The sequence below is a fragment of the Simochromis diagramma genome, unplaced genomic scaffold, assembly GCF_900408965.1.
Source record: "Simochromis diagramma unplaced genomic scaffold, fSimDia1.1 OVJJ01000674.1, whole genome shotgun sequence".
NCBI classification, from domain to species: domain Eukaryota; kingdom Metazoa; phylum Chordata; class Actinopteri; order Cichliformes; family Cichlidae; genus Simochromis; species Simochromis diagramma.
This window is the reverse complement of record NW_024387360.1, coordinates 293,872-306,157: the sequence shown is the minus strand read 5'-3', so window position 1 is coordinate 306,157 and position 12,286 is coordinate 293,872. Positions and strand designations below refer to the sequence as shown.

The window sequence follows — 12,286 nt, the reverse complement described above, 5'->3', positions numbered from 1 at the left end:
CTTTAGTTCAGTGAACTTCACTTATAGGCCATCAAAGCCTCATCTGAACATGGATGCACCACTTGCATAGGTTTAATACTTGTAAATAAACAGCTAATCACACAAATCACTGCAACAATAATAGTAAACATTGTTTAATGTTAATTCTGGACCCCACCTCTTGACGCATGGACACCCTCATGCGTCAACTCACCAAACCTGGATCCCTGTCTTAAAAACTGGCTCTACCAGGAGCCTGCATACACAAGATCTGGAAATAAAATCAAACTTCACATGTACAAACAATTATATCAAAAGAGTAATAAGCATTCAGCACGGGCAAGACAAGTGTCATGTGCAGGTTTTCTCAAATCATTAAATCATTAATGTAATCGGTGACTTCTCTTAAGCAAAGTCACTCCACTCATATATTATTATGGGTCCAAAAGTGGCCAGCAAATGAGCCCATAATAAACTATTCCATAAATACCGTAATCTCTTATTTGTTTTACTCATGTCACTTGTCCGTTTCAGCTGAATCCTCCACAGTATTCTCAAAGAAACAAACATAAGCAATACACATTGACTGTGGTCAGACGGAGGTCAGACACAGGTCAACAGGTTCCAGAGGTGCCATAAAAACACCATAAAATCAACCATCCATTGCTGTGGAAAATATGTTATTCATATCATCAAAGTAACCGTCACATTTTCTCAAAAACACAATGTAACAGCATCACCACTCATAACCTGTAAACACAGTTTTCCTCACACATAAACCCAAAAATCCTGTAGTAGGAAAAACATCAACCAGTTGTCCTGGTATAAATCATGTGATCAAACCACATGAAGAACTGGCATGCTGTAAGAATGTAAAAGAAATGCAAATGTTAGCACTGCGCAGATGTATACAATTTCTCACAGTTTCTTTTACCAGTCAGTCAGCTTTCCTTTTTATTTCCATTCATTCATTCTTTCTTTCTTTGCTGATAGTGGAACCTGTCGTCGCATTTAGTTTCCACTTCCAGCAAAATGATGTCATCTCAAAAAGAAAGAGAACTTTTAGATGGGATTACCTCGCTGAATCCTTTTTAGGCCGGGACATTCATTTAATAATTGTCCCAAATAAGTGGCTTTCTCCTGAGCCCATTTTAATGTGGAGAAAAGTCACTTGCAACGGCTTTCTCGACCGGTCGTATAGCACTTTTAATTCCCAACGTGCAGATCTGCTTAAAGAAAAGAAATAGACAAACAAAATCAGTGCCTGTTCAACAGATAAAAATGAAAAATAACAGAGATTATCAAACCAAACTTTCAGTGCACTGTGAAAGTATCAAAATAAAAAGGCCTTGTTAAGTCATGACACAAGCTCCTCATCAACTTCACAACAGGAGAAGAATCATCAGCTAGATTCACTCCAAACCAACCATCAGCTGCACAACTCACAACATAAGCCTAATGTCTTCTTTAACTTATGAGTTTAATCACCAGGTCTGTGCTCTTCACTCATTTAGGCCACAGATCCATTTTATTCAATTTTCCTTTTTCCCTTCATCATAAAACATGTGACATGCTGTCATGCACTTCACAGAAGAAGTTTGTTCTGACGTATTCAGAGTTGTGTATCTAAATACAGGATTCACTCGCACATCAAACAGGAAACTCAGTGTTTTAGGGTCTCCACTCAACACACAACAAACTCCAACACATCCCATTCACTCGTGCTAGAATTCAGTCACCTTTCATTAATCTAAGAACGATCAACTAATTTGAATCAGCTATTAACCCACTAAGATGACAGGACGACAGAAATGCATGTTCAAAATAGTATCACAAAAGACAATTTCCCTCATACAGTAAATCACTTGTGCTGCATCAATCAAGCAGGAAGCTTCTCCCAATTTACCATTTTAACACTAAATTTATTGTCTGATCACTGGTTGGTCAAACCAGGATTTTTTTTTTTTTTTTTTCCACAAAAGTTTAAATTGTTGTCCTGCAACCCAGAGAGTCAATTATTTTTTCTTTAGGATAAATTCAGTATTTAATAACAAGTGTCTGCTAAATTGACACTATTTTACACTGATGAAAGATAACAAGCTAATTTTCATTGCATGTGTGTTTGTGTTATTAGGCAGGTCTAATGCATGTCTGTGGAGCTGCATCTCCAGCAGGGCATGTTCTTAAAGCTGCCTTTCCTACACACTTCTCTGCTATTATTTAATCATTTCTTAACTAATGTGCTATGAGTCTTCATGAGTCATTTTGTGTTTGGAATTGTTAGTAGGGTTAATGCATGTTCTGCTTGTGTGTGTGATTTTGTATATGTTTCTTTTTGCAGTGTTTCAGACCCCTTCACAATTTTCCAACTTAAGCAGTCAGTTTTGCTTTTCCCAGATTTGCTAACCCAAATTTTGATTTCCCACATTAAATAACAGCATTCCTCTGTGTTTCCACTTACTCTCACTCTGTTGTCCTCTCACTCTGTTGTCCTCTCCCACTTCAACAGTCCAACAGCCGGCAGTTCTCCTTCAGCTTTGTCCCGTGTTCCACTGTCTCTTCTTGCCATTTTACTCCAAAGGTGGTAAATGTCAAACTCCAACAGTCTCCTCAGTTCTCCTCAAAAGTTTTCTTCACATGCACAGTGAAGTTTCAGCTTGTTGTAAACACGGTGCCATTCATCCGATCAGTCAGGATGATGGATTTACTCTTCTTCTCTGATGCTGTTTGTCCACATTGCTGCTGCTCGCTGAGACTTTTTGCTCAGGACTTGCTGCTGTCTCTTTATCATGTTATTGCTTTGGAGCTGCATTCTTCAGGGAGGAGTGAGCACTTGCTTGTGAGGTTGAGAGACACATGGCGCTGTAAATAAGTCAGCCAGAAACTTGGCCTGCATGTTTCCAATGATGTTAAACTATAACTTTCTTCCGACCGCTACATGTGGAAAATTGATTCAGGTCTGCTTTTCACCTGAAAGTGACAAACAAAGACATGTTCATTATTATCATCGCTGCTTAATCAACACACATCTCTCTCTCTCTCTCTGTCTGTGTTTGTGTAAACAATCCTTTCTTAAAAGTAGAAAATGACATTGTAGTTGTTTTTCGGCTGATCAACACAAAGCCTTTTTCCTATGATTATTTTTTTTTCGTCTACAATGTAATTTGTCTATTTTTCACTCTTTTTTTTTTTCCTTCACAATAGCTGGTGGTCTGCAAAATCACTGCTCTCACTCACAATCAGAGGCAATTACTTTTGCACAGCGCACAAAAACACTGTGATGTCAGACACATTCACACTCACTTTGTCATTTATTTAATTATTATTAACCCAACAAAACAAATAAACAAAAACATGATGCTGATGCTATGAACACTCTACACACACGAGTCAAGATGCAGGAAAACTGCTCACGGAAACGCTGCACACTCCAGTTATCACAGTTATCAGAGCTCTGTTTCCCTCTCTTTGAGTAGTTCTCAGACAGCTCTTGATCTGATAATGTGTAGCTTGCTCATCAGCTCAGAAAAAAAACTGCAACGCAACATCACACAGTAGTTGCATGCTCTGCCCACAGTGGCAAAGTCTTACACTTTCACATTCAATTCAGCTTCTCCATCATGTACTTTTAGATGTTTCATACAGGGTTCAGCATATTAGTTGTTTTCACAGGTGTGCTGCATATCTCATCAATGGCTCATAATAAGACGACAGTCTTTCACACAGGTCAAGTGCCTCTATGCACTTCATTAGTTTAAATATTTGCCTATATCACTTCACCTCACATGTCATTGTACTGAATTTAAGCAACCACAAGCTTAATGTAGATTACTTTTAACAACTATCCACCTCAATGGTCTGGCACACAGGCTGTTGTCGAACAGGGCAAGCTAAAGAGTTAACATTTTGTGTCAGCAAGGGGTGGGGGGAAAGCCATCCACCAGAGCATAGCTGCTGATGTGGGCTGGCCTTTTCCACACACTCCTGGCTGCTTAGGAAACCCATAATAACAACAACAGCTGCTGACGTCACACACCACGCGGTCTGCTCCGCACACACAACAACAACAACGAGACGACGACGAAAATGACAACAACACAAAATAGGCCTACTCCGGACTCACACGGACCGCTCGGGACCCTGACCCAGTTGTGGGACGCTCACCCAGTCGCGCGACAAAACCCAATGAAGGGACGCTCGGGACACACACCCAGGGCGATTTCAAAACCGGACACACACCGGACGCTTGGGCCCTTGGGCGATTTAACCAAAACTTCTTTTTCGGGACACTAACCCAGTTATCGCTCCACAAAGCAGCGAACTTCTCAACGCCTCACAAAATGGCGGAGACTGCACAACGACACGGTTATAGAGTCGGCCTCTGTAAACTTACTTGGCGTTGCTTAGCGTGTAATATCACCCTCGAATCCCGCCGATCTCCATTCATCGAGGAGAAGGACAGACAGCGAATCCACAGGAACTTCCTGGCTGATGTCAGTCTTTCAGCGTGTCCCTCCTCCCCTCGGTGAATGCGATCCCAGGGATCCGGCATCGAAGGACCAATTAATGATAGGTTTGTAGCATAAACCTATTCGCTGGAACGTTGAAGACAATATAATTACACCGCAAAGCAAGACACGAAGTAGGCAAGTTCTTCATGTTACTCGTGCACGGGAGAGACCGAAGAGGCGCCGTTCCCTCGCCTGACCCGGTTGCTCTCGTCCGTTCTCCCATACCACTGCCCTTTTATTGAGGTTACATCAGAATCAGAAGAATGGGGGTTTATTGCCAAATGTTGAGCAGGTTTACAACATTAGGAAATTGCTGCGGTGCTTCAGTGCAAACATGGTGTCATAAATAACACTTAAATAGACATGGAAAAAATAAAAGTAGGGATAAGAATTAAAAGTGCTACGTGGAAAGATATATGCATGAGATATACATGAGATATATACATGAGAGTAAGAATTAAGAGTGCTACGTTGAAAGATATATACATGAGTGCAGGTGGTGATCAGTGCCAAACATGGAATGATACAGTGAACACAGCGTAGGGTCATGTGTTAGTGGTGGGGACAGTCATATGGTTATTGTTCATGTGTCCAACAGCAGAGGGGAAGAAACTGTTCTTATGGCGAGAGGTTCTGGTGCGAATGGACCGGAGCCTCCTGCCTGAGGGGAGCAGGTCAAACAGACTGTGTCCAGGGTGAGAAGGGTCAGCTGAGATCCGAGCTGCACGCCGCAATGTCCTGGAGGTGTACAGGTCCTGCAGGGATGGGAGTCTACAGCCAATCACCTTCTCAGCAGAGCGCACAACACGCTGCAGTCTCTGTTTGTCCCTGATAGTGGCTCCAGCGTACCACACGGTGATGGAGGAGGTGAGGATGGACTCAATGATTGCAGTGTAGAACTGCATCATCGTCCGTGTTGGCAGGTTGAATTTCTTCAGCTGCCTCAGGAAGTACATCCTCTGCTGGGGGATGTACTTCCTGAGGCATCCTCTGCCTATACATGAATATGCATAGGTTCATTAACATATGATGTCTACATTCACACAAAGAGTACTTTGCCTGTGTATGTGGGTGTGTGAGAGAGATCTGTGTGAGGTCAAGATGTGACCCTGTGAAGACTCCCTAAAGCTGGTGCCAGGTGTCTGAGTCCATCTAACAAAAGGCTCTTATACTTAAACAGATATACGTGTGCTTGCTATACCATAAATCAACAAGAAAAGATAAACTCTCCTAGGGAGTATGTGATTTATACCAAGGACACTCTAGAGGAATGAATTCACTTCCTTCTACACAGAGTTAATACAGACCTCCTTTAAGATGAAACATTCTTTCAATCTACAAATGATTATACACTTCTAAGCATATGTGAGTAAATATTTCTAAGCATAAATGACAATCAACAATACAAAACCTTTCAATGTGTTAATCTTAAGAAAAACTAAGGTGTAACACTGAATTGATTGACAATTTATACTTTGTACTTTAAAAAAACACTCAAAAGAAGTGAGGATATTTTTGAGGACCACAGGTGAATGGCAAATGGGAAGACATTATGAGGGTTAAGAACAACCCTCCTGCTGATGGAGAGAACAGTGTTTGAGTCTGTCCAAAGTGAAAAACACCAGCTGACCTCTGATGTTGGACAGAAGCACAGGAGTAGAGGAGAAATCCTCACAGACACTATGTTTATGGTGTTTACACTGCACGTTTGTGAAGCTCTGTCAAATATTAACTATAGATTCCTGATAACCTTTTGTTTATAAATGAAGGAGCTTCAGTGTGTTTAAGTTAAGCTCTCTGTGGCTCCAACCACTCAGTGTTCCTTCTTTCTTAACCCTTTAAGACCTACCATAGAACCAAGTCCGCCAGAGCTTATATTTGATCTTTACATGCTGTGGAGCCATTTTTTGGAGCATTTCAAGTTGCTATACATCAATACAACCATTATAGCCCAGATTTTAATAATATGTATGCATTAAGTGCATGTTATATACCTATGTGGTATGTGACTTTTGTTGCCATGATGCCAGGTCTCTCTTGGAAATGAGATTTTTAATCTCAATGAGATTTTTTACCTGGATTTTTTACCAGATTTTTTACCAGTTCCTCAGACTGTTCCTCAGACTGTTCCTCTCACTGTTCCTCTCACTGTTCTTCACACTGTTCCTCACACTGTTCTTCTCACACTGTTCTTCTCACACTGTTCCTCACACTGTTCCTCACAGCGTTCCTCACAGCGTTCCTCACACTGTTCCTCACACTGTTTCTCACACTGTTCCTCACACTGTTCCTCACACCGTTCCTCACACTGTTCCTCACAGTGTTCCTCACAGTGTTCTTCTCACACTGTTCTTCTCACACTGTTCCTCACAGCGTTCCTCACAGCGTTCCTCACACTGTTTCTCACACTGTTCCACACACTGTTCTTCACACTGTTCCACACACTGTTCCTCACAGCGTTCCTCTCACTGTTCCTCAGACTGTTCCTCTCACTGTTCCTCTCACTGTTCTTCTCACTGTTCCTCACACTGTTCTTCTCACACTGTTTCTCTCACTGTTCCACACACTGTTTCTCTCACTGTTCCTCACACTGTTCCTCACACTGTTCCTCACACTGTTCCTCTCACTGTTCCTCAGACTGTTCCTCTCACTGTTCTTCTCACTGTTCCTCACACTGTTCTTCTCACTTCCACACACTGTTCTTCTCACTGTTCCTCAAACTGTTCCTCTCACTGTTCCTCTCACTGTTCCTCACACTGTTCCTCACACTGTTCTTCTCACACTGTTCCTCTCACTGTTCCTCAGACTGTTCCTCTCACTGTTCCTCACACTGTTCCTCACAGCGTTCCTCTCACTGTTCCTCTCACTGTTCCTCACACTGTTCCTCACACTGTTCCTCACAGCGTTCCTCACACTGTTTCTCTCACTGTTCCTCACACTGTTCCTCACACCGTTCCTCACACCGTTCCTCAGACTGTTCCTCAGACTGTTCCTCTCACTGTTCCTCACACTGTTCTTCACACTGTTCTTCTCACACTGTTCTTCTCACACTGTTCCTCACAGCGTTCCTCACACTGTTCCTCACACTGTTTCTCTCACTGTTCCTCACACTGTTCCTCACAGCGTTCCTCACACTGTTCTTCTCACACTGTTCTTCTCACACTGTTCCTCACACCGTTCCTCACAGCGTTCCTCACAGCGTTCCTCACACGTTTCTCTCACTGTTCCACACACTGTTCTTCACACTGTTCCTCACACTGTTCCTCACAGCATTCCTCTCACTGTTCCTCAGACTGTTCCTCTCACTGTTCCTCACACTGTTCCTCACACTGTTCTTCTCACACTGTTCCTCTCACTGTTCCACACACTGTTCCTCTCACTGTTCCTCACACTGTTCCTCACACTGTTCCTCTCACTGTTCTTCTCACTGTTCCTTACACTGTTCCTCTCACTGTTCTTCTCACTGTTCCTTACACTGTTCCTCTCACTGTTCCTCTCACTGTTCCTTTTGTGAACCTGCACGAGGTCTGGCTGACAGCTGTTACCCAGCATTTGCGTAAACATATGCATCTCCCCGGCGGTTTGTTTATATTGTGATCGTCTTTGTTGTCTTAATTGTTTATCACTGTTTCCTTTCTCCATCTCTTCTCCTCTGTTGTGTAGCTGCCACCGACCTTTGGGAGAGCATGGGACAGGAAGTGGCCTCTGCGCTCCGGGCTATGGGTTTGCCGATTGGGCCGGTGGTTACCATGGAACCAGGCAGCAAAGGCAGGGCTCGGGAGGCGCTGAACGAAATCAGAGAAGCCGACAAGGTCAAAGGTCAGAGCTAAGAGATGATCGTTAAGCTGCCATCCCTGAACTGAACACATCAGATCAGAGAACTTTTTATTTCACCTTCAGTGGTCATCATGTGCATGAGCTCTGTCCTGATTGGTGGAGAGGATCAGAGGGAGGTACTGCTGACCGCCCTGGAGATGGGGATGGTTTCCAATGGTTACGCGTTCATTCCCTACGACGCCCTGCTGTACGCGATGCCCTATCAGGTAACGACCAACAAGTTCTCAAGGAGGTTTTATTCCATTTTCTCCGACCGTCAAAAAGAAAACTGAGTCAAGCAAACTTTTCTTATTTACCACCCATACACCACCCCACTGCCTTTACATATTAATCATGACATGTTTAACTAAAGGCAGAGTTCTGATTGGTTCCCTCCCTCTCTGTTTTATCCAATCAGCACACAGTCTTCAACCAGCTGACAAATAGCACGCAGCTACGTCACGCCTATAGTGCCGTCCTGACTGTTACCATGGCATCCGACCAGAGTTTCTATGAAGCTTTCCGCGAGGCTCAAACGAGCCGAGAGATTCACTCGGGTGTCTCCGCCACAGAGGTAAACAAACAAACAAACAAACAACAAACACGGGCTTTAATGTGCTGATGGATTCAGAGGTAAACAAGTAAATAACGTGTAAACAATGTGTGCGTCCCCAGTAAACGAGAGAATCTAATGTGACAAAGTGTTGTCCTGTGTCTGCAGGTGTCTCCTTTGTTTGGGACTATTTTCAACATGGTCTACTTCGTTGCAAAGGCAGTGGAAGAGCGCCGTCAGGCGGGGAGTGGACACTGGGTGACGGGCAATCAGCTCATGAAATCAGATGGAGGCTTTGATTTTCAGGGTTTCAATCAGGTCACACAGATTTCAGCACTCGCTAGCTGAGTAACTGATGGAGTTGCTGCTTTCAGTATCAAAGCTGAGATAAAAGACATTCTCCTCCAGATCAGACAGACTCGTGACACTCAGAGGGAGAGAGGCAAAAACTACAACAAGGCGCACTTTACGGTTTTTAAAACTATGACCTAAAACTCAAGTTTTGTTTTGTGGCAGTGAAGAGTTACTCGTGACTGAACCTTCTAGTGTCAGATGACTCTGATCTGGGAACAGTTCGTTCTGATTAAGTTAGACAGACTAATTGAGTCTCTGTGTCCACAAACACAAAAGAGTTTTAATAATTGTTTTTCACCACTTAATACAACATAATCACATCTATCCCGTCGTTAAGTGTTTGCATAAAGTTCTCTAAGGAGCTTGGAAAGATTTTCAGTGCACACTGAGAAGAATAGAAACCTCAACACTGAAGTTTACCGGACACCGACACACATGGACCAGAACCTTTGACTCTGAAGTTCTCCAGAGGCAAAGAGGTAAAGAACTAATCATTTGACCCCGATGACCCAGGGTGAGAGCTAAAACCTGCAGGACACCGGACCTCGAGGCCTGGAGTTTGAGAGGATCAATAATGGGTCAACAACCCTCTTAAGGGACACTCCCACAGACGCTTTTCTTTCCAAGCTCCTTAGACCATGATGACCTGGATGACTAAGAAACTTCACAGACATTTAGAATAAAGTTAATAAATTAATCATTTCTGAACCACAGAATTTGATTTGATCTTTTTTGTTTTGCATCATCATCATTTTCATCATGTCCTCACCTTAAACTCAATGGTACAATCAGCTTCTGTCTTCTTCCCTATCAGGTGTTGTATGGAGGTACTGAGGGGCGTGGCCTGCAGGCCAGCTACGTAGTGTTGGACAGCGATGGCGACCGCCTCGTCCCAACACACTCACTCTCTCCGACGCACACCGACGGGACGACCGGAGGTCTGAGACCGCTGAGCCGTTCCTTTGTCTTCCCGGGAGGAAAACCCCCCTCAGCCAGCTTCTGTTGGTTTAATCCAGATGAGGCCTGCAGTGGAGGTGTGTTTACTGACCCACAGAGATGGTGGGAGCTTTGTGCTTCAGTTCAAATGAGGTCTTAATTACACCTGTAGTTTCTGTATGTGTCGTGATTTAGTGTTCATGTTGACAAAAGGTTGCTGTCTGGCATGGCTATAAATGTGGAAACCTCTCCACTCCCTGCAGGTATGGGCGCTGTAACTGTGCTCTTCCTCTTCCTGTTGTTCTGCACTCTGCTTGGAGGCCTTTTCTTTTGGAACAGGTTAACACACAGGCTTAATCTCACACACTCCTCTCTAACGTACCTGGTGCTTATTCTGCTTTCAGTCTGGTTCTCAGTCATCCCGGTCATGGTAGTCTAAGAAGCTTGGAAAGAAAAGCGTCTCGACTTCTTTAAGTTTCGTGAAGACATTTCATAGGCAAAGCTTCTTGAGCTCTAACACCAAATGGTGGAATGACCGAGGCTTTAAGCCCTAGTGGAGGTTGTCCCTGGAGAGGGTCGTTGACCCATTATTCATCATGTGACTCATCACATGAGCCGAGGTATTAGTGATGTGTCAGTCGTGAACGAAACGGCTCTTAGAGCCAACTCTTTGAAGCTCCTTATTGGGAGCCGTGGGATTTTTTTTCTTTCTCTCACCATCTCTCTCTCACTTTTTTTCTGCTTCACTCCGCACGCAGCCTTGTGCTTTGCGCTGAGCAGAGGGGGGAGGGGCGGTAGTTACACTCAGTAGCACAGGAACAGAGCGGGAGGGAGAGAGAGAGCCAGGGACAACAACGTCACATTAGAAAGGTATAGTAATCATCCACAACTATTTTCAGTTGCAGATGATAAAGGATTCAGAAAGTTTATTCATGCAGAGAATATGCATGTTTCTTTTTGTTTCATATTTTCATTTATATTTAATTGTGTTGTGGTTTGCAGTGTTTTGTGTTGTTTCACTTTAAATTTGTTTAAAAGGAAAAAGCTGAAAATTTAAATAGTTAAAAGTTGAACTGTAAGTAATTGGTTTTTCTATTATATGATTTATTTATTACATTTTATGTGAATAAATACAAGTATATTTACGGTGGCCCCTACAGACGAAAAAACACGTACAAAACCCAACAGAAGTGCTCCAGGATGCTAGGGCGCAGTGTTGAGCTTTTGTTATCTTGTGGCTACACAAGCCAGCAAGTACCAACGACCGGATTTGGTGTGTGGTAATAACAGGTAAATGAACATTTGTTTAAATTATTTGAATATATATGAGTGCTTGTGTATAAATACACAAACAATACACACATGCTTTCATGCTTTCAGTTGTGTAATTTAAGTGATCTAGTAGCTCTGCTTTGGAAGTTCAGTTCATGCTAGAAATGTGTTTTGGAGTTTGTACGTGTTTTGTCTCTAGGGGCCACCGCATATATTTATATATAAACATACATAAATAAAACCACATTTTTTTTTACATTAGTAATTCCTTTTGTGCATAATTTTATATTGTTGTTAATAATTAATTAATTAAAGCAACAAAACAACCTGAAGAGCCGGTTGGGAGCCGAAAGAGCCGGGTCTCTAAAAAGAGCCGGAAATCCCATCATTACGAGGTATGAGACAGAGTGAGGGTCATTTTGAGCAGAGGTGGCCAACCTTTACATGGAGGAAGTAGAAAGTATGACTCTTGGCAGCACCTCGCCACTGGTGCAGACACGTGTATGCCACCTAACAGTTTGCTGTTTCTGGACTGTGCCGTGCACATTGAGGAGAATCGAAATCTCAACATTAAAGTTTACTGTAATAGAGAGAAGATGGATGGTTTGAAAGAGGAGTGAAAGAAGCCATCTATGTCCACTGTGAATGACCATCTTTGAACAGAGGGCGGGGCTTATCACACCAACTGTCGGCCATCTGTAATCCCGTCTCTGATGCTTCCCAGGTGCCTTAAGGTCTCACAGTGGGTTCACCCAAAACCTCTGCTTATAATGACTCACACCCACCTTGGCTCATGTAATGAGGCCATGATCAAGAGTGGGCCAGTGACGCTTTTAAGAGGCCACTCCCACTAGGGCTTCGAATA

General features: G+C 43.1%; 1 protein-coding gene across 1 annotated transcript; it reads left to right on the top strand.

Moving 5' to 3' along the window:
- Nucleotides 1-8,193: 8,193 nt before the first annotated feature.
- On the top strand, nt 8,194-10,819 carry LOC120718786 (retinal guanylyl cyclase 1-like). Its single transcript, XM_040007492.1, has 5 exons — nt 8,194-8,309; nt 8,391-8,880; nt 9,028-9,177; nt 10,028-10,247; nt 10,413-10,819. Exons 2-5 carry the CDS (start codon nt 8,797-8,799, stop codon nt 10,586-10,588), a joined length of 630 nt encoding a protein of 209 aa, XP_039863426.1. The 5' UTR covers nt 8,194-8,309; nt 8,391-8,796; the 3' UTR covers nt 10,589-10,819.
- The last annotated feature ends 1,467 nt before the right edge of the window (nt 10,820-12,286 follow it).

Coding starts and splice junctions, on each gene's coding strand:
- LOC120718786 (XM_040007492.1), top strand. CDS start 8,797: ATGGCATCCGACCAGAGTTTCTATGAAGCTTTCCGCGAGGCTCAAACG. Junction 9,178..10,027: donor ATTTTCAGGGTTTCAATCAG/GTCACACAGATT, acceptor CTTCCCTATCAG/GTGTTGTATGGAGGTACTGA. Junction 10,248..10,412: donor AGATGAGGCCTGCAGTGGAG/GTGTGTTTACTG, acceptor CACTCCCTGCAG/GTATGGGCGCTGTAACTGTG.